Here is a 23,610-nt window from a genome sequence, read left to right on the forward strand (position 1 = left end):
TCTTGTAGCATGACTTTGGACTACATTTCACAGGAAATGAAACTACTGCAGAGGGGATAAAAACAAACAACAAAAAACAGGGCAGAATTCACTAGAGATGGCCCTGGTCTAGAACCTCAGCTACAAGAACCCCGTGGCTTTCATCATTTCCTGTTTTCATAACCAAAATAAGTGCACTTTTAGAGCTGAAAAGATGTAATGTTTTAGCTAGACAAAGATACTGCTCAAAGTTCATTTGAGGTTCTGATGGAATGCAGGTTCTGATGGAATGCAAGTAAGGTATAATGAACTCAAAACAGAAAAGTAGTTTTACGATGTCTTCATCAGATGTCTGAAGACAGAGATAATTAAAGAAGCTGCAGACATCCAAACAGTTGCACTCATATATTCATCAGGAATGTTGGATGAAGTCATCCCACTTTGTCCCTCTTTTCTGTGTGTGTCCCTGCCCTTTAAATAACGATACCCATCAAGGACAGAAGTTTCATGCCTTGATTCAGCTGCATTACATTATTATTATTTCCATACTGGATATTTCTAGTTCAAAGATGAAAAATGGTATAATATTAAATTAAACAAAAACACAAAAACTTGGCTAAACTGGACAAAAAGCAATTATTTCTTAGACATCACCTTTCAAATACATTTTACCCCTGAACAAATGCTAATTCAACTTTGTCCATAATACTATTGCCAACATCCAAAATAGTACTGCCAAAACTCCACTTTAGCTGCAATGCCCCACCAAAAGGAAAGCTATTAACAATAGTCCAGTTCTACTGAGCTGTTTGCATATGTGCTGCACGAGTACTCAGTCTGTCAACGACAATAAAGTCTACAGTTATTCACCTGAGTGAAACAGTGACACTATGAAGACCACCACAATGACTTACACTAATCATGTTTGAAAAGTGGAAAAAAATACAATTTACGAATTGTTTAATTACTTTTCTTCTTCACTTGAATTTCTCTTGATCCAGGAGGTGCATTAATATCTCCTATCCCCTGAAAGTATACGTATTTCTTCACGGTTATCAAATTGGGTGCAAACTTCCAAACGTCCTCTCTGTCATCAATGATACAAACCATGGAATCCCCACATGGGAAGAGATCTCTAAGAGACAAAATAGTTGATAAAATGAATACAGTTTAGAAATAAATACCATTGCTTAAAATAACTGTTGCTGAGATTTTGGTTTATTATGTGTATGTCTGCAGGATGTGCAGATATATGAACCTATCAAAACAAATCACCTATATTAAAGTTACAGACATCAAAATACAATAGTCAAGCTAATTAAAGTTAATAAAAACAGCTGTTTTTAAACCCTTATCCCAAAGGCCAGAAGCAAGAACCAACAAGCTTGAGCAAGAGCAAAATGTTACGTTTCAGTCTAGTTTTCACAGTTTACATTGACAAACAGCCCCAAGCCAACTATCACACAAATAATATGCTATCTATATAAGTGGGAAAAAGACAAGAACAGTTTTAAAAGAGTAGACCCATTCAATCCAAGACAAAAGCAAGAAGTACTAATATTTATATCAACCACAGAGAGTACTGATCAAGATATATAAATGCATATGAAAAAACATAGCAAGAAAAGAAAGAAGCTTCTCATCTGCTACAGTCTGATGAGGAGTGCACAACTGTTTTTAATCTAGCTTCATGAAATAAATATTTGTCTTTTAGGGAAAAGTCCTTATCCTATAATAAAGATAATAACGATCTATGATTAGAACCTGAGTTTAGACTAGAATATGAATTCAAGGGCTCTAGATGACCTAATTTCAAAGAAAGTAACAAACAAGAAAACACCACTGCAGAACAGAAGCTTCTAAATGTACAGCATATTTTAAAGCCAAAAACCTAGATATGCATGTTTGAACCAACAAACTGAGAATTTTGAGGTAATTAAAAACATGCAATATACAAGTCATTACACAAGCAATAAAATGACAATATAGTTATTACAAGAATAAAAACTAAGTGAAAAATAACATGCAATTGCTTCACATACTTGTTGTTCCAGTGCCAGAGAATACATTAAATAGATGAAATGCTGTAAGGCATAACATCTTGGTTTTACTGAGGCAGTGTTGATATTTAAGAGGCAGATAAGGAAGCACTATAAACGAGCTAAGAACAGAGGGAGTAAATTTAATGAAACTGACAGTATTCTCTCTTTGTTCTGTTCAAAACATAAGACCCGCATACGTACCTAAGATTCCCAGTTTTAGAAAATGGATCGATACATTCATCCCTTGACAATATCCGATGGGAAAATAGTTTCTTTTCAGGGTCCAGAAATCCTTTTGGAAGAAGATGGCACAAGGTCAATACTCAAGATACTTGTTCCTTTGTAACTGTTCTATATAATTCACCTATTTTAATCTGTGCAAAGGCAGTTTAACAATCAGACAATTTTAAGGTAAGAGATTATATATAGAGTAAAAGGTAAGTACAGTACATCAAATATTCCCAACTAATACAGTGGGATTCATTTTAAAAATCCCATCTCATTTTCTTTCAACGTAGCAACAAATTTGATATGAAAGTAACTAATTTGTGACATCCAAACAGATTAGGCTGAAAGATACAGCAGGTGATAGACACACACTCTTTTTGTAACTTACGTTTAGACCTCAATAGTAGTTTTTTGCTTGTCTTTAAAGCTAAATGCTCTCCCTAGCTCATTATGCCTAGGGACTGCAGAGAAGTCTCACAAGATTTGGCAGTGTGCTGCAATACTTAAGCACAATGGGCAAGTTAAGGGACGGTTTTAGCTGGAGCTCTAGCATTTGTAGGTTTTAAGTTGTACCTTTAACACTACTTTAATACATTCACATATAATGAATATATCTCAGAATTCTTCGAAATATTTAGGCTTGATTGCTGTTACTTGTCTGACTATACTCTTAAAAAAGGAAAAAAAACAAGAGAAGCTGTGCTAGCAGACTTTAAAGCAAAGTAAAATACCATTATTTAGGAAAATGGTGACTTAGGTGTACAAACACACATGCACATGCTTCTGAACCTATCCTCAAATAATGAAGTTTATCTTCATGAACAGATGTCACAGCTACATAATTGCATGCTAACTGGGATCTGTAATTTCACCAAATTTACTCTGAAGCAAGCATCAACTTCTCACTATTCTTATGAAAAATACAAGGCAGTCAATACTTACTTAGGAACAATTTTTAAGTTTTTATTTTATTAAATGGTGGCTATCTTATAGCCAGAAGCAGAGTTCAGAATTACTACTGACTCTAAGGACCCACATTTTCTTTCAGGGAGCTTTGAGGTTTTCCACACACATCCAACCCCTTTTTAGAAGTCCAGCTCCCAAGGGGTACGTTAAGTTGGGTCTTCAGAAACAGAAGGTATAGATGAAAAATAAAAAAAAAAAGTAGTCACTTCTGCAAGGTTGATCCTGTATGTATTTAATATTACTGTGGAATTGGAATAACTTAAAACCCATAAAAGCAAGAAAATTCCGAGTTAAGGACAGAGGTTCAACCTTAACTCACCCGACTATGCTTAAGAATTGCTGCAAACTCGTAGAATCATCCCCTGTAGTGAGACCCTTGCAGTACCTAGGCATAATGAATTGAGAGAATTAGCTACAAAGATTTATTGCCGTAAACACAGATATTTTGACAAACTACATTAGCTGTCATACAAGTTGCTGTTCTCCCCAGCCAGATTCTCTTCTGCTAATTGTCTGAATACAGAGAGAGTCCCTACAGTAAAGTGGACTGGAGGGTACTGATTAAATGGCAGAGCCAAAATGAGGCATTTAACTGCAGTGTTGTTTAGCAAAAACTGTTTAAAAAAATGGAAATTGAATAAGAAATTCCAAACACAGAAGCCCTTCTTACTGCTACGGATTACTGATGAAGTAGTGTTCTAGAGCTATCCAGGTTGGCTTTAGTAAAGACTTGCCAAATGTAGTAATTCCTCTGCCTCTCCTCACCCCCCAATTCACTGAAAATACACTGAGAATATGCATAACCAGAGATCCATAAACATCTAAGCCCATCTTAAAAGAGGTGGGTCTTTCAAAACTAAGATATTTCAAAACCAATATGAAAAGATAGTACTGGTCTCGTAAAGAACTTAAATGTCTTAAATTGTTTTCTTTTGGATGTTGCTTAACAAATCAAATCAATAAACACAAATGTTAATGTTTTCATGCTTCAAGGAAATGGCAAATAACATTTCATTTATTGCACATTATTTTTTTTTCCAATAGAATGTTAATATCTGCTTTAAATCTTTGAATGGGCTACACTGGCTATTCAATATTGCTATTCTATGCAAGGGCAAATGATACCTAGTGGCTAGATCATATACTGTCATTTAAAGTATTAACTTCTATTTGCAATCATAAGCCAATTAAAACACAAGTCTGAAGAAATAAAAACTTTAGATTAAAAATAAATAGATGTGGACATGCCCTCTAAGATAAAACAATAACTAAGACTTAAGTTCTTTATTTAAGAAAAAAAAAAAAAAGCTATACTGCTTTCAGTAACAAAAAGAACTGGGAAACCCCCATTATGAAAGACTAGCACCCTTAAAATACAAGTCTTTCAATATTTTAGTGTGAAAAGATTTAGAATTTGATGACAGCATACTGGGTGTTAACCTTTAATATTAAAGCTGCAAGTTTCAAATGGATAATACCTTGCAAAGTATTGGTGGTTTTCTTTAAGAAATGTTAATGCAGACTGTCAAAAAAGTTTTTAGATGCCACTTTTTTTGTGGGCGCATTTTGCTGCAAATTTCTATGACTTGGGAAAGATGAAAAGTTATCAAATACACAGAAATAGCAGAAATGTTTCCAAGATGTGCTATTAACTTGATTGCATTTATTACTATCCTTTTCCCACCACCACATCCTAAAATAAAATTATAGTCACAGCCTGCTGCTTTAGTGTCAGTTCTGAATTTCATTTAATTGGAGAAGCATCAGTTTGCTCAACTCATTCCAGCAGAAGGATAAACGTTAATTAAATTTTACAGTTTGTAAGCATGCTTAGAAGAATAAAACCTTTTGCAGAAGTCAAAATGATTGGTCAAAACTTGCTGTTTCAAATCAAAACTGACCTTCTACTTATTCTGATAAATAGAGGAAGTGTGCTTTTAAATAGTTTCAGGTTTCCTGAAAACAAGTTGAAGACCCTATCATTATCCTGTGACTACCATATTACTAGGGACTATTCAGTAGACTTACCTAGCAAAGACTATTCCTCCCAACTGTTTGTTTTCGAGTACCTCAGACTGTACATACAGACTTATCAAGCTGCATTTTGTATAAACCTCAGAAAACCAGACTTGTAAACAACAAGTTAAAAATAAACAAATCCCAACATACACAACAAATATTCAAAATTAAGTAGTTTATTCTGGGGAAGTATCAAATCTTAGAGAAGGGTTGAGATGAATAGTAATTCCAAACAGAAGTGATGTAACACTAAGATCCAATATAAATGTGAAGAAGTCTTTTTAAAAAGTCATCTTATTTAGAACTTTTGAAGAAATTAGTCACTTTCAGTTCTGTTTAGGTCCTATGTTAGAACAAGGAAGGAACCGTTGATCTTTCAACAGCATTTGAGATCTTCAGATCATGTAACACTATGGACTGTCTGCTATTCAGATCTTGTTCCTCTGCACTACTGGGGGTGAGAGCTAAAAGCAGGTGAGTTGGGGCAAAGGTGTTTTTAATTTGCTTTTAGTTTCTTACTGCTCTAGTCTGTTAGCAATACACAATAAATTATATTAAATCTCCTTATGTGGAGTGGTATGCCCATGACAGTAATTTGTGAGTGATCTCCCTGTCCTTATCTCAACCCTTGAGCCCTCTTTTTCAACAGATTTTCTTCCCCTCTTCCTTTGCTGGAGGTGGGGGGGAGCGCTTGTAGTGTAGTTTAGCCACCCATTAGGGCATTGGGGTGAAATCAACACAGAACCCAAAATTCAGTGGCATAAACTTTTACATGCTGCTGATGTCAGTATTAAAAGATAATTAACTTCTCATATGCAGAAGAAAAAATTAAATTCGTCAAAATAATCATATAGAAGAGAAATACTACAGGAACTTCTGGATTTGAAAATCCGAAGTTTCATGGATGTACAAGATACCACTTTGCAAGTATGTCAAATTAAGAAAGGGCTTATGATAAATGACTTCTTCAGACAAATTGTATTTACAAATATCTGCTAACCCCACTTAACAGCTGACAGGAGTCAATGGGGGTAGTAGAAAAGGACTGATTTGATGTCATCTAGTTTCAAAATGAGGGAAAAGCATTCCAGGACATGGAAGCAGCAGCTCAGAGTTCACAGAAAAACATATAGAATATAATATATATATATAGAATTGCTGAGAAAACAAGTATGGACCTCACAAAAAGATTCCTGGCATTTTGTTACAAGTCCTTCCTTTATGTAGCATGGGGATAATAGTAAAATATCAAGCCTACAGCTTCCTATGAGAAATCATTTAACCAATACTGCCATCAGGTGGTCTGCATATGTATTAACATATATATTTCTCTCACTGCATCTTGGTTATGCAGGTGAGCGAGCACATGGACCCCAACTGTATCTCCATATCATCATATTACAGCAGAAAGTATCATTATCACTGCAAGAAAAGTAATCCACTTGTGTTTCAAATGCTTCTGATGAGGTTAGACAACTTCATGAAAGCATGCAGAAGCCTGGAGATGTCAGGAAGCTACAATAGCCTAACGTGCTCATATTTTAGCTACTTCCTCTATGAAGCAGATGGTGCAGGTAGAGTATGATGCCCTCAAAGAGACCTGTCATGCAGTTAAGCATGGGGACTGTAGGATGAACAAAACTTTAGCTCAGAGATTAGAATAAGCAAACAGAACCAAATCACACATTCAGAGAACAGTAATCATTAGTTAATAGTAAGTGCTTTCTTATCTCTACACTTCATTCTTTTTCTTGAGTCTGAAGCATATGTGGTATGCATCTCCAGACTTTATGCCACAGGCAAATTTTGGCAAGCAGTCCATTTCAAGAAGATCGGCCATCCGCTTTCTAAATATCAGGTATTTAGATCTATTATATAAGAAAAACTAAGTCCAATTTTGCTAAAAGAAATAACCACACTCCACATTAAGGAAGACACTAAGGTGCTGTGCATTAGCAGTACACAACATATAATCCATCAGTGAGAATGATGGAAAGCTTTAGGAAGAACTTCAAACAACTCAGTCAATATTGAATAACAGAAACATTCACTTGGATGGGCAGGAGAGGACATGACTCTCCTGAACTTTGTTTTGAGAAGGAGAACTAGTTGGAGACCACAAATAGGAATTACTTTCTGACTATAACAATCTCTTATATTTGTTATTATAAGCATTTTCTGTGGCATATTTAACGTGCATGAAGAATTATCTAATTAGACAATTCCTTACTAAGACCTAAGACAAGCTGACTAGGATAGTTAGCTCTATTTTGAAAGTTTGCTTTCTTGCCCAATGGCTATTTTTCATTGTGATAGTATTGCTCACTGCACTCATGGCAAAAATGACACAAAAAGAAAAAGATGTTAAAGACAATTGAAGTAGATGGGTGGGGTGAGCTAGGTGAAATTGAAGAGCAGCAAGTATAGGTTGACATGCAGAGCCACAACCTAAAAACATTGTTAATCATACTGAGTTACAGGCTGTTAATAAAGAGAAATCTGAGGTGAAAATGATGTTCTATCAAGAAGACTAAAGATAAAGTTTTTTTTGTTTTTTTTTTTCAAGAAAAAGTTTAAAAGTGGTCACACCCTTAACATTACCTTGATCCATACACTTGCATAACAGGGTAGATTGCTTTTATGTATGTTGGAAGAACAAAACATTTCACACAATGATCCACACCATAGACTATTACTGCTATAAACTTTAGAATTTAAATGAAAATTTTCAGTTACAAGGAGAAAACATGAGTTTTTGAGCAGAATACATGAAAATACCTTTAGACCCCTCCCTTAGCCCTCTATTAAGTGCATCACAACTCCAGGACATGAACAAAACTTCTTTAACATGATACAGAGCAAGCTTCCTCTAGTGAAGGGAAACAGTAGGTTTCTCCCCTGCTCCCCCTCTCCCCTGAAGGAGATCCGTAAAAATCTCAACACAGAACTGTAGTTTTAGATTTCTAAGATAAGTAATGTTGCACATAATTATTAAATTCCATCAACAAAATATCTTAATTCAATAGGAAGGCAGTAATTGTCATGCTACAATCTGTCTCTAACTAATCAGGGAAGCAATAAAAAGCATGTCTGGTTAATAAAAAATGACTATTACTGGCCATACATGCGTAGTGCCTAAATTCCAAGACAAGAATTCTGCTTAGAGACAGACTATTTAGGAAATGTTTTCACAAAACCAAAGAACAAATACTTGAAAACAAACATTGGAAGACAATGAATTGTATGAGTATAAAAGGCAGACTACTGAGCTACTGCTGAATATAATATACTACTCACCTGCAATTGTATGTGCATAAAGTCTGCTGCCAAATGTAAAAACATGCAATTCATACAGCTTGGCAATTTTTTCCAGGAATTCCTTGCAATGTGGACGCAAACGAGTATGCAACATAGGCTCACCTCGACCTAATTGGAAATGAAATATTCCCTAAAAGAAAAAGCATGTTTAATATCATCAAAATACCAAACAAAAATGCCACAGAAGTGTCCCCCTCTCATGACTTCCACTACTTTTATTCTGTTTGATTAGGCTAAAGCAAGTTTCTACCACAAGGATTATGTGGATAAAAAAATCCAAACCACATTTTTGCTCTAGGCAAAGCAGTCCAATATAAAGTTTTGCAAATTCAGGAAGCTGCACTGTTGAAGTGTTTACGATCAAAATAACTTTCATTTATAAGTTTTAGTTATGCCACATCAATCTCAAAAATGTTCCTTGAAAAATTTCTCAGAAAGTTCACAATCTCACTTTACTACAGCACTACACAGTACTGTGCTGTAGCACAGTACTACAGCATGGACTTCACTCAGATTAATTTAAAAAAAAAAAGACTTAGCTGGATGACAAATACTACATCTATGAAATTATACCATTAGATAGCAAACCAGGGAGGAAATTTGCAGAAAAAGTCTCAAATAAAAGTCTCAACATCTTCTTAAAAATGCTTTTCTTAAAACCAAGCACTTGCATATATAAAGGCCCAACCTTTCAAATACCCAAGGGTTTTGAGCTATTAAACTGAATACTCACTATTCTCTTTCATATCAATTACATTTAGGTACATTTACAGTTTGGTTTTGCTAGCAGGTATGAATACTTGCTCTACCTACTAGACATAAAACATTGACAGGAGAAAAGAGATGAACTAAGCAACCACGGGTTGCATGACACTGAATTGGAATTTGGATTGGCATCTTTCTGTACAAGACACCGAAGACACATTCCAACATGCTTCTTGCTTTAAAGTTTCCATGTTGGAAATACTATAAACAGAGCCCCTATCGATTCAGGTGTTTAATGAAATTAAACAGAAAACTAGCAAACAAAACACATGGAAGAAAACAAGCGTTAATACACATTCAGGGAGGACTAACAGACCTAGTAAAACACAGAATTACCCAGAAAGGGACTTCTGATTTTAATTCACTATATGAATCTCACACTTAGAGGAAAAAAAAGTCTTATTACTAGGTATTCAGTCTGAGCTGTACAGGAAGGAAAGCTGAGATTAAAAATAGCTACCTTGATATTTTTTTGCTTTATGCAACTAGAATGGAAAAGTGAAAAGTGACACATTAATGGAAGAAAAAGCTGTCAATTTAAATGGGGGGTGGGGGAAAGGAATGTATTTCAGAAGACATGTTTTTAATTTTCTGTTATTCTTCAGATACCAAATACATACCTTATTGGACATTTGTTGACAGTGCTGTTCAGTAGTATGGATCAATGTTTGGTCCAAATCAACCATAAGCACTAATTTTCGATTTCGGTGTAGTCGTTGTTGATCTTCTCTTCCTAATTGTTCAGCTTGCTAAAATGAAATATTCACAGGCTAAGCTTAATTTTGAAGAAATAAACTAGGATTATTGGTGTCCGTACATTGTGAATTTAAGAAATGTTGCTACAAGCTAACTACATAAGAAATAATGCTTCAACGTAAATGAAGTGATGGCAGGCATATCTGCAATTTTCCTATAAAAATAATATTCCAAAGGTCTATACTAACCTATATGATACTAACAACTTTTAAAATTGATTAACTCAATAACTAGCTTTCTATATATAATAAGTAATCACCAAATTCATTTAAGGCCAAGATTCTGGAGACTAGCAGTTTTGGGGTAAAACATGTTCATCATTAGTTCTGAAAACTTTTGTTATAAAACGGCCAAACATAATATCCATTAAGTATAATGCTGTTGACAACATTAGGTTGAGGTTTAAACTGAAGGTGCTAATGACAGATACCGTAACTCTAAACCTAAACCTAAAGTATATGTATCTTCCAATATTTTAATCATGTAGTTCTAGCAAGGCATTGATTAAAAAGCATTTTCCTGTAAGTTTGATTTTTTTTTTTTTTGAAACTTTCAAAGTAATGCATTAAGCTCTGTGTTCACTTTAGTCACTTCTAATGGCAAGCCACAGTACTAGCCACCAGACAACTAAACATAAAAATGGAACATTCTAAAGAAGTAGGGGTCAAGCTCAAACTGCCCTTTGAAACACTCCTCTACAATGGGGATGGCTTCTAGCTGCTTGTATCTACATATTTATTCTCATTGGCATGCTTTGAAGAGTTACAAGATAAAAAACAACCAACATAAAAAGTAAAAACACCACAAAAAAGTCCGCATCATGTTGGTAAGAAAGATGAATGGGATGCCCATCGTAAAAATAAACACACTTTCCTCTAAATAATTTGACATGAATATTTTGGTAACTCATCTAAATGAAATATTTGAAAAATAATGAAATAAATTTAAAATAGAGGTAAACTGTAAACAAAGTATCTTGACTGTATTTCAAGGATTAATTTCACTGAAACGTGTGTCCACCCTGATTAAAGACTTTGCAAACTTTGAACATATTTCAGATAGTGGAAACAATTTTCTGTCAACTGTCCATTCTTCAAGACAGAAATATTAAAGTTATAAGTTTTCTACCTACTGTCGCAGAAGTGCCATCTTTTCACTGCACAGCCCTAAAAAAACCACTGTAAAACCTGATACAATCAATCTACATTAGGGTAAACACACAAAAACCCTGGGCTACAGATGTTCATCACCAAATTTCTCTTCAAAAGGAAGCCAAATATTTTATATAAATATATACAACATTGAAGAAGCTCATATAACTAAGCTTCTCAACAGTGGAGCTACAATGAAAGGTATGAATAAAGGAAAGCATGACAGTACTTACCTCAGAGCTCACTTTCAGTTCTGGGACACTATGAACCATAGACACAGTTGCTGTGGATAACGGTACATTCTGTTTTCCGTTCTTGCTTTGTATCCTAATCACAAAGGGAAAACAGACATCAAAAGAGCAAAACTTTGGAGAAGGAAAAGTTCAACACACTAAAACCTGTAGTACCTAACCAGTCACCACCAAAAAAAAATGGTTAAAAAGAGCTACTTTGACTAATATGCTCTTTCAAATTCTTGAAAATGTGGGTTACTGGGGGGGGGGAAAGGATGAAAAGACCAAAGAAGCTCTCCATAGAAACCTTGCCAAAAAATTTGTTGTAATTAGTTATGCTTCATATAACCTTGTATAATGACACTAAGGTTAAAGAAAAGGCATTATGTATTGAGTATTTGAAAAGTTATAAGTTAAGTGTAACTACTAAAGTTAAAACTTATTTTCCTTTTTTTTTTTTCCATAATCATTCAGCAAACTATTGCCTACTCTTTTCCAAGCCAGACTATGAAATAAGTCTATGCAAATGATAGGCAAAGTTACTCTTTATGTGTAGCAGAGTGACTTACATGTGACTGGCTGCTTCAAGAAAAGCAGCCAAAAAACCTTATACATATGCCTCCCTTTGGCACAGAATGGTATACTATGTGTGAATTATATATACAAACTCATATGAACATCTGAATGATATATAAGTGGATACGTATTCAGACATGTGGCATTATATCCTCTCATATACATGATTATGCCTATCTATACACACGTACATGCAAATATGAAGTTCCTTGAAAATGGACCAAGTAACTCTATATAGCTTCAGTATTACTAGCTTCCAACTAACACAAAAATTTGTTGCAAAGTAATACCCAATTCAAGACATTATTTCTGGTTCATCTACACTAAAAATACTACCGTGCAAGTTTTGCAGCATGTGACATGCATCATTTAATTTTTCCATGTACCTGTCCAACCAAGGACAAAATTCTTTTAATCTCTGGCTGTTGATCCAATATAAAAGCCAGTGAAAACAGCTTTCACTCACAGAATCATTATGGTTGGAAAAGACCTCCAAGATCATCTGGTCCCACCATCACCCTACCACTAATGTCACCCACTAAACCATGTCCCTAAGCACCACATCCAACCTTTCCTTGAACACCCCCAGGGACAGTGACTCCACCACCTCCCTGCAGAACCCGTTCCAATGCCTGACTGCTCTTTCTAAGAAGAAATTTCTCCTAATTTCCAACATAAACCTCTCCTGGCACAACTTGAGGCCATTCCCTCTATTACTACCACTAGTTATCTGCAAGAAGAGGCTGACCCCCAGCTCCCCACACCTTCCTTTCAGGTAGTTGTAGAGATCAATAAGGCCTCCCCTGAGCCTCCTTTTCTCCAGACTAAATAACCCGTTCCCTCAGCTGCTCCTCACAGGACTTGTGCTCCAGACCCTTCACCAGTCTCATAGTCCTTCTCTGGACATGCTCCGTGGCCTCGATGTTCTTCTTGTAGTGAGGGCCCCAAAGCTGAACACAGTATTCTATGTCAGGCAGGACGTGCCTTTCATAAACCCATGCTGACTGCACCTGATTCCCTGGTTGTCCCACATATGCTGTGTGACTGTATTCAAGATGACTTGTTCCGTCACCTTTCCTGGTACTGAGGTCAGGCTGACAGGCCTGTAAGCAAGGAGTAGCAGGTCTGTTTCCACCTAAATTGTGGGGGATTTATTCTGCTCCCCGTCCCAGATTTCCAAGTCAGAAGGCTGAGTACCCCATGGGTAAGTGGTCTGACTAGTAAAGACAGATGTAAAGAAGGCACTGAGAACCTCAGCCTTTTCCTTATCCTCAGTAGTCATGTTCCCCACTGCATCCAGTAAAGGATGGATGGAGGTTGTCCTTGGCCCTCCTCTTATTGTTAATACATTAAAAAAAAAAAAAAAAAAGCCTTTTTTTAACCACATGGGCCAGGTTGAGCTCATGCTGGGCTTTAGCCTGTCCGATTTTCTCCCTGCATATGCTGGCAACTTCCTTGTACTCTCCCCAGCTTGCCTGTCCCTTCTTCCACCGGACATAAACTCTTTTTCTCCTGAAGACTCAGCAAAAGTTCCCTGTTCAGCCATGCAAGCCTTCTTCCCCACTGGCTCATCTTACAGTACACAGGGACAGCCTGCTCCTGCAACTTGAAGACTTCCTTCTCGAGGAGAGTCCAGCCTTCCTGGACCCCTCTGCCCCTCAGGACTGACTCCCAAGAGACCCTCCCTACCAGTGTCCTGCCCTCTGGAAGTCCAAGGCAGCAGTTTTACTGACCCCCCTCCTGACTTCAGGAGGAAAATAGAACAGTTCAGAATACTTCTACTTCAGAATAGAGAACTCTACCATTGCGTGGTCACTCTGCCCAAGACAGCTCCAACCACATCTCCCACCAGTCCTTCTCTGTTTGTGAACAGCAGGTCTAGCGGGGCACCCCTCCAGCAGGCTCACTAACCAGCTGAGTCAGGAAGATATCTTCCACAAACTCCAAGAACCTCCTAAACTGCTTCCTCTGGGCTGTATTGTATTTCCAGCATGTATCACTTCATGAAAATAGTGCCGCATAGTTTACAAACAAGATCCTGAGGAAAAAAAATATTTTTCAGCCATGTAGGGGCTTGAAAAAGACAGTCACAGGAAGATATGCTTCTACTGTACTGTAGTGTTTGGAAGCACTACCTGTATCCAGAAATAAGCAGTATTTCACTTGGCCCATACAAATGAACCTAAGAATTGTGTAATGGAAAGGATGCCCCATTGGTTAACACCTGGCATGCTGGGAGTGAACTATCTACACTCACTTTTCTTCAAGCAAGAAAAGCATTGATGCTTTTCCACTGCCTTCTGATGTGTAGGTTCAGCAGACCTAATACATTATACCAAATATGTAAGCCATTTTGTATAAAATGAGGATGCTCTCTGAAGCAAAGTAGTATTTAACTGAGAGAACCGAATACACTGCAAACCCTGAATTCATGTAGATTTTTATGAAATAATAACAGTACACCAATATTTAGATATGACAATATCCATTCAGGACTGGCAAAGCCCTATTTTGCAATTATTGCAATTGCTACCTTTTTGTTAGGGTTGTTGTTTTGACAAATGCTCATCTATAAAGTATTAGCAATCAACTTTTCATTAGAAGTTACACCCTTCCATTAACTGGGCTATGCAAAGCATAAAAATTTAAATATTTGGTCCACTTTATCTTGTTTATGGTATGCAGTTCACAAAATAATTCCTAATAATGACTATGAATTAAAAAGAAACCAAAGTACTTCCTACCAAATTGAATGATCATGCACCATTAATTTTTAAAATCCATTCTATCATTCAGTCTATTTTAGAAAACAGATATTGAATTAATAATTTGACATGCATAAGAAAATTCTCTTTACCAACTGTACTAACGAGAGCAAAAGAAAAATAAAATCATCCTTCAAATTTGCTTTTTTGGCTTAAGGCTTAAATTCCTTCAGATTCATGGCAGAATATTTTACAAAAAATGAAAACGGTTCTGAAGCCTTAAACTGAAAACAGTAGAGACAAGCTAGCTCCCACTCAGACATCTAAATGAGGAAAGGTCACATGAATGATACTGATACTTCCTCACAGCTATTTACACCTGCACAGATAAAAAACTCACACTTAAGTCTCTATCGACACAACTTCCAACTCTCAACCTCAGTTATAAACACATAAAAAGCAAATTTGACTATAGTGTGATGAGAATTCATGTCTGTATGCACGCTCTTTACTTTTTCTGAGATAGTAAGTTATCCTAAGGTTATCTCCACAGAAAGAGTATGCAGTTAATAGAGTTGTAAATTTGTAATGTGAACTGCAATCCAAGCGCCCTCATGGCATTTTATTCACCCATATTCCTAGTTATTAATCTCTGTAATAGCTAAAAGTAAATACAGTACTAAACAATGCATCTGCAAGCACAGTGACATATAAGGAGAAAGAGGTCACATTTGAAAGTCTGTTTCAGGATAACAGAATAAGTATCTTGTGTAAACAGTAAAAGTAAATTACAGCAGCTTGCAACAATGGCATGTATCTTGCCAAATTCTTTTTGCATTGGTTTTATCCACAAGGAACACCGATTCTCACTGACATATATCAATTTTCCCATTAAAAATATATGATCATACTATTAATAATGTGATCATGACTTAATATATTCATGACACTCTACTTTAAGCAAGAATTTCATAAGATATTCTCAACAGATTTTTTTAAAATCAAATGAGGAAGAATGCTTTGTGCTATAATTTAACTCCTAGAGCAAACTCCTCCTCAACTTTACAGGAGTACTCTGAGTAGACCTGCTTATGTTAGGCAGTATGAATACTGTCCTCCCTCCTTACTATTACCTATACCTCCACAATTCCACTTACAGATATGATTCACAACTACTAAGTCTCAGAACAGAGAAGCAAAGTAAATGAGAGAAGGAAGAGCTTGAAGCCCTAATCACAAACAATGATAATCTGGAAAAAAAAATTCTGGAACACTTACTGAGTCAAGTCCTGGCCACATTCTGCACACAAGCCTTTCATAACAACTGGATGGCTACATCCTTCTAGTTTCACCAAGACACCCCTGGCGAGAAAAAAAAAAAAACACACATTAGTTCTACTGTTGATTTCAGACACTTAGATTACCAACTGGAAACTGAGAAATTACCGACTGGAAACTGAGAGTTCAAATAATAATTTTGGTTATTATTCAAGTACTGTCCCCCTAACGCGTGCTCTTACCCCCTACAGAGAGGGGGGAAAAAAATACGACACAAGTACTTGATTTGAATTACTCAATTTACTACCCTTAAAAGTCACTAAAATATTTAATGATGTCAGTTTCTAACCTTAATTTAGCAGAGAAATTAGTGCATTAACAAAACAAGCATTGCTTGAACAGCACAGAAACAGATTACATTCGGTCAGACTCAGTTCCCATTAACATGCTACTGACTATCAAATATGGAAACTTTTCTGTTCTACACCAATTTCATCATGGTTTATCTTTTTGTGTCATGGCATAAACATATTTCTTTAGACTTATCAACAAAATATTTTAATTTTGTTATGCTTAAGCTTCAGATTGTCACGTTTTATACAGACAGGCAAAATTACATTTTATTTTCTTCCAATGTCTAAAACAAACCAGAAATTAGAACTCAAAATGCTTCAGTTAAGAGTGATATTTACTATTCTAAACTGCTTAGAAAATAATAAAACTGCTTGTCAGTAAAATGATCCAACTGAAGTACTCTTTTGTTCAAATTTAGTTCTCAAAATTCAGGTCTTGAAAACACCCATTATCTCTTCTCTCTCAAGTACCCGAATAGTCATTGAGAGACACTCCTCCCATTTTCTTCAATACACTTAAAGGAATTAATCTTTAAGACAGACTTTTAAGAAGAAAATAAAAAAAAAACAGGCAGATATAGTTCAGCCACCACAAAGTTTCCCCAACTCCAACACCACAGGCTGCAACGTCTAATTTTTCAGAAATACAAAAAAATAAAAAGGAGTAGAAAAAAAAATTATGTTCTTTCATTCATAAGTTAGTTGTAGTGTTCTCTTAGATTTCAAATCTACACTACAATAAAAAGAACGCCAGGAAAGAAACTTCCACATTTGTTGAAGTCTCTCATTTATTGATTTGACTACTAGGCATTTGAGGATTCCAAGAAGAAATCCACTCTTCAGATAACGCATATAGCTGCTTGCTTCCAGTACTTCACAAATTTCTTAGTGACCAAAAGTTTGATGAGATTACTTACTAACAGCACTGCAGTTAACGCACACGCTGGGATTATTTTTGTCTTTGAAAGCGAAAGATAGATTCTGATCAGGCGTATTTAAATAAACATTTTCATAAGTCACCATACTGCTAGTACTTTCATTTACAAAAGGGCAGCTTCAGTCCCTTTGCAATTGCAGTCATCAACTTCTTGTCAATTATACCTTCTCTTCCTCTGTAAGCATTTTACATTTTTTTAAATAGAGTATGTATGGTATATCTAAATATTTATAAAACATAAAAGTATTATAGAAATCAAATATATAAACAAGCATAAATAAGGTCTATGCGTTCATAGATCTCAAACAGTAATGGACAGCTGATCTGCACAGGAACAGCACAAGAGACAAGCAATTTTTGTGGTCCTTAACTACTGGCAATTTGTTGTTTGTTTACTTAGATCCCCTCTCATCCCCCCAAGTTCACATTACTTCATCATTTGACTCATCCTTCTTTCTCCCCATTTTACAAACATTCCTGCCTTGCCCTCCTTTGCCTTGGTTCATCCCTAAGCTCCTTCTTCACCTACCCTCGGCTACCAGCTCACACTAATGAGCATGCCAGAATTGCTCATCTTTAACCTGCGTTCAGTGCATGAACCTGAAATTATACAGACACGTCAACAGCCAAAAAACACAAACTGAACCAAACCAAAACACAACAGAAGCCATGGGAATATGTGTAAAAACCTTACAATGACTGGAGTATTGGTGCTTACCCCAACTTAATTGGTTTTCAGTAACTCAGGAAAAAAACAAAAACTTTTGATGATACCTCAGAAAGCAAAAATCTCTTCAGACATTCTCTACCTGGCACATGAGGTAAATCACACTCCAAGCCTACTACCAGAGGGGCAGGTGTAACCCTCAACTGAGGTAAGAGTTAAATTAGGATATGCAAGAAATTCTGATCACAAGCTCGTGAACTTTTGATCTCAACAGAGCATAGATTCTTATAAGAAAACGAGAGTTCTAAATTATTCATTGATATTTTTTCTAACTAGCATCTCTATAAACGGTCACATACTCAAACACACTGCTAAATAACAGTTCTGACCCTGCACATTTAAATGTGAGTATAACACCTAATTTGCTGATGCTTGCTAGAACAAAGAAGTCAGATAGCAAACCCTCCCTAAATCCATTTCCACTATAATGTTTAAGTCAAAGGACAGAGGAAGAACTCTGCCCTTGTGAACTTATGAGCACTGTACAACTGAGACTCACGTTTCAAAGACAACTGCCAGGCCTCCACTTTCTTCTAAGGCTTAAGCACATCCAAATATTTTACCCATATAAACTTTAGCATGTATGTTTTAAGTGTATTCTAAAAAAGCAGATTTAGTAAAAGTATACTGCAGAAAAATAGCCATGGAACTCAAGAAAAATGGCTTTTGTGAATTTCAGAAGTGAAAACATTCCCTTCACTGTTGAAGTGATGGATTTTCAAAATATAGTGACCAAGATCAAAGACCATTAACAGATAAACTGGGGTGATGAATATGGAGGGGTGTAGATCATTGCAATATCCAAGCTGAAATAGGAAGGACTGCAACAGGACAGCAGTATGCGCTGCTCACACTGATTCTTTTATGTGAAAAAAAATAAAATGTGATTGAAGTAAAACTTGAATAAGTAAATAAGGAAACCTGCTTTAAGATCTTATTCACATTCTTTCCAGATGTGCTTGTAGATAAGAAACAGACACTAGGGATACCGGTATAGCAAAATTTTATTTTTGTTGCAACAATCATGATCAGGGACAACCATTAGTAAATGGCCTCAGGATGCACCGGATGACCTCAAGCCCATCACTGCTCTCCCAGCACTTCCACACTACTACATTTTGTCTGTTTCTAAAACAATCCTTTTAACTGTATCTGCTTTTAATCAGAAGCACAAGGAAGAAAAAAAAAGCTTTCATGAAATCTGATATGAGCATTTTGCTTTCATTAACAGCGGAAGTCAATGCCTTCGCTAATTGTAAAGCCTGGTCACTAGCATTGACTCAAAAACGCAGCAGTCTGTAACAAATGCAATAGGGGCTACAGTTCCAGGTAGGTTAATTTCAATGGGACAGTTTGCACATAAGGTTCTTGTATCTGTTCTTTCATCAATTCGCTACTCCTGAGTTTGAACGGTTCGCTAGATCACTGAAGCAAGCCCACTACAAAGAAAAAGCAACCCCCAAAGGTTTTATTTGCTTTGTGCTTTGTTGTTTTACTTTTTTTTTTTTCCTTTTTCTTTTTTTCCCCCCCAGCATGATCTTACACTTCCAGCAATGAAAACTGAAGGCAGCAATGTGGGGTGTGGAGGTGCCATCCAACACCAGCACAGGAGGGCGATGGCCATGACAGCTTTCCTGAGAAAAACTTATGAAGACCTGTACTTTAAGGGTCTGTCCACTCAGCATCATGTGGTAACAGATGGGTTATCCTAAGTTATTCAAAACCCCTCCAACTTGAGGGTAAGTTAGCCACGGCCTTTCATTATACCAGGGCACCCTTTTCACAGGCAACTGATCTAATGGCTTTCTGCCAAAGAAAGGTGACTACTTCACTAACCTGGGAGGTGGGAGACCAGCCAACCCTGTCCAGGTTTGCTGCTGGGTTTAGCACCAAAGCAGTCAACAGAGTAATCCAGCAAGGGTTGCTGATGGGGAAAGGATGCAAATATTTGTAAACAAACCAAAACACGTGGCTAAAATGCAGGCAGTTTCAGCAGCTCACTTCCTGGAACTGTCGCCGACAGTGACCAGGCCCCTGCTGTTAGCATTTACCTCCCCTGTTTGTTCAGGACTAGCTGGAACACCTCCACACTCTGGAGACTGCGCTGTGCCTTTCACAAAGTCTTAAATGAACAAAGCACTGGCATAAAAAATAGAGGGCAATTTGTCAAGTGTGTAAGTGGGAAAACTGACAATTACAGGTCCTAAAGCTACTGCCTTATACTTGCTTGTATTTCACTACCATCTATCAAAAGCCAAGGAATTTCTGAGTTTCCTTGGATCACTACAGTATAAAGAAATACCACAGGTGTCCCATACTCCTCAGTTGTCGCTATGTTGTCACTTCACGCTGCTGTCCTCCACCTGATGCCATATGATTTTGCAATTAGTATCAGATGTAAAACTGTACTAATACATCAAAAGAAGACTCCAGTGAACAACTAATCAAACTCTTCCCCCACCCCACGCGCCATCCTGCAGCATGCTCAAAAAGTTATCAACAAATTGTGAGCAGGTAAAAATAGCAAATACACACCAGGCTCATGATTATTAATACCAGGAATTACTCAGTCCAACTGATCTAGACCACATAGTGATACACAGTATTTTAGCTGTCATAAGACTAGAGTGGCAGATAACTGAAATCTCATTCAGCTTAAAGCCTGTTTCTACATTTTAATCCACTGAAATTTGTGAAAAACTGATGTTCTCGTTAGCTTACATCAGAACAGTGTTGAGTGGCGTGTGGCTGCAGCACCTCAAAGAGCCCTCAAGCCCAACTCACTGTAACTTCCAACCACAGATTCTATTATATAGGACTCTAGTTTCATACCAAGGATTTTTCAAGTATTTAATCACCTTGAAACAGCCACAGAAGACTAATTCCATAGATATTTAACCATCAGATTTTTTTTTTTAAACTCTTGAGAATATCTGCCACGAAGCAAAGACCTTGAACAATCGATTAAAAATACCTTGGATGACAAGTACAGGGTTTTCTTGAACCACACATCGATTGACTTTCATGTAAGTTACAAGACAATGGTAAGTCACAGCTAAACTGCTGCAAAGTCAAGTGGCAACCATCCCAGACTCATCCCACCTCCAGTGCACAGGATGATCCCAGATTTTTTTCTGATACCTCTCCCCCTACTTTAGAAAGCTGCATCTATTAAAAGAAAACATTACATCATCCCCGAACTTTTGACTACTTTCTCCCTTCTCAAGAAGATCACACTTAAGCTATCATGGTCCTTTCATCCATTATTCCCAAACAACAAACAAAATAGGAGAAGGCTTATTACAGGATGCAGAATCCTCAAGTCTAAAAGCTTCCTCCTTTCCTTTTTTTTTTTTTTGGATACTCTTATCTTGATACAACCTTCTGCACACACACACACCCCCCTATACAGGAAAATTTAATTACTCTAACACCCTTAAAAAAGGTTTACAAACAAAACTGTCACGGGTTACACAGCACTGTTCAAGGCAAGGAGCAGCAGTTCCTAAGCTGGGAACACCTGTGTGACTTACTATGGTGTAGGGATAACCAACAGCATCATGGAAGTGCCAAATTCTAACAAAAACTCCAAAAACAGAGTGCAACAGTTCTCTATTCAGCATGAAAAGGGAGAAATACTACATATATCTACAGATATGTTACCTAGAAGGTTAAGTTCCCTTCCTGTTTTAAAAATGCCTTCTTTGGCTAGGACCACTCATCCACTCCCTCTCCTGAGAATGGGAATTCAAATAGTTTACTTTGCTAACCTTGGACCAAGAAGTTTTGCCTTACACACCGGCTGAATGCTACAAATTTTTGGATGCAACTTTTAAACAAGGAAGCACTGCAATGCAAACACGTGCATTATTCAGTTCTACTCTGCATGTCTGATGCCACTACTGTATTTGACTGCATTTCTCAAAGCACTTGCAGGAAGGCAAGAAAAAACTTTTTTTTTTTTTTTTTTTTTTTAAGATTAGGAGCAAAATAATACCTTGGCAGTATCCCATCTGTCCTTTAACTTTAAAAAGCATACTAAGAAAAACATTTTCACGCATCTATAAGAAGAAATCTATGTGATATACTGCAAGCTTTTTACACAGTATGTGCAGAGAGAAAAATGTCCTCCTGGATGCAGACTGCTGATGACTGACATCTTGTACAAGTCAACCAAACATCAGCCAAGTTACCCTAGACCTGTTATTTCAGTAACATCAGATGACTAAAGTAAAAGTCCTTTCCCATTGCACTGGTATTGCATTAAAGATTAAAGTCATTGGGAGCAATGCCCAATTAGTCCAAGTGCCCAATAAATCAAGTATTTGAATCTTACCCAAAGGTGGCCTGATGCGGGCAAGGAGAGGTTCAGCCCATTGATTGATCCCAAGAGTCAGAAGGTATCTTTCGCAATGGTATTTTCCCTTACACAACAGTATCTTCCCTAACATCCTCTCTCCCTTAAGCTAATTTATATCACTTTTCATCTATCAGGTGGAGCTTGAATGACTCTAGTCATACATACCCTTGTTATGAATGGTGTGAAATTTTCTCGCTTTGCTTTTAAAGGTATAGACTAGAAAAACTTAAAGCACAAGCTCAGTGAGGCGTGGTTACACCTTGGAGGCGGGTAGCCTTTGGGATAGAGGTGTGTTTTGGTACTACAATGGGCAAAGTTCACCATAAGGACAGCGTTTTGTCAAAAACATGACAGGCCGTTGGCCCAAGATAGCAAATATGCAGCTTATCAGTTCTGATGGACCTTCAAGTTCCCATCTTATCACAGAGCCTGGCTGTGGTGTCTCCACTCCACTCCACCCTCTGTATAGTTCCTCTTAGAGTCAGCACACCAAGCACCCCCTGTGTGGGCAACATCTAAGGTTGGAGGCCTAGGGAGCTTCCAAGAAATGCAGCTACACTCCACCCCAAAAGCTTCTTGAATGCTGTAGCTTTTCTTTAAAATGTGAATGTAAATTTAATTTCTAAGTCACCTCTGGCAATTATTCCACAACTGGAAAGATCACAAAAGTCTTCACTCTTGGTTTTGAAGGTATGTTGGTTTTATTTCTTTAGTATTGCCTTCTCACCCTCTGTCTTTCTATCCTTCCCCGCCCGCCCCCCTTCTTTTTAATAGGGCCAGTGATAGAGAAAGCATCAGAAAAGATACAGTGTGCTCTCACAAATGGATTACGTATTTCACTCAGGCTAATTCCTTCTCACCAAAAGGCTACTCTAAGGTCAACAGAAGTAGCTTCTACCAACTGGAAGGAGTTCATCTTTTTGGATAACAAGCAGTTCTTCATTAGATACGTGAATATAGGTTCTGGATAAGACACATCATTGCTGAGTACCATTTCACCATACTAGGCGATACAGCAAGACATTCTCACCCCAAGTTTCATAGTAGAAGTTACACACACAGTACTTAACTGCTCCACACCAACAAAGTGATCACCTTTCTACTTTCCAACAAACTTTGCAGACCAGCAAATGTCTCCTGTTAGCAAGAATATCCTTTCACTACTGTCCAATGGTGAGATTTCCAATTCCGTAGGTCTGGGATCAGCAAAACAATAC

At 37.0% G+C, this 23,610-nt stretch overlaps 1 protein-coding gene across 1 annotated transcript in view; it reads right to left on the minus strand.

Annotated features, from left to right (window-relative positions):
* The window catches only part of CTDP1 (CTD phosphatase subunit 1), an 85,428-nt gene that overhangs the window by 56,089 nt on the left and 5,729 nt on the right, over window positions 1-23,610 (minus strand). The window contains exons 2-7 of the mRNA XM_068674689.1: window positions 16,017-16,100; window positions 11,458-11,551; window positions 9,938-10,066; window positions 8,532-8,682; window positions 2,223-2,313; window positions 948-1,114 (exon numbers count right to left, since the gene is read on the minus strand). Of these exons, the coding sequence (XP_068530790.1) occupies window positions 948-1,114; window positions 2,223-2,313; window positions 8,532-8,682; window positions 9,938-10,066; window positions 11,458-11,551; window positions 16,017-16,100 (716 nt within the window). The remainder of the gene's footprint in view (window positions 1-947; window positions 1,115-2,222; window positions 2,314-8,531; window positions 8,683-9,937; window positions 10,067-11,457; window positions 11,552-16,016; window positions 16,101-23,610) is intronic.

This window comes from Anas acuta, chromosome 2, assembly GCF_963932015.1.
Source record: "Anas acuta chromosome 2, bAnaAcu1.1, whole genome shotgun sequence".
NCBI classification, from domain to species: domain Eukaryota; kingdom Metazoa; phylum Chordata; class Aves; order Anseriformes; family Anatidae; genus Anas; species Anas acuta.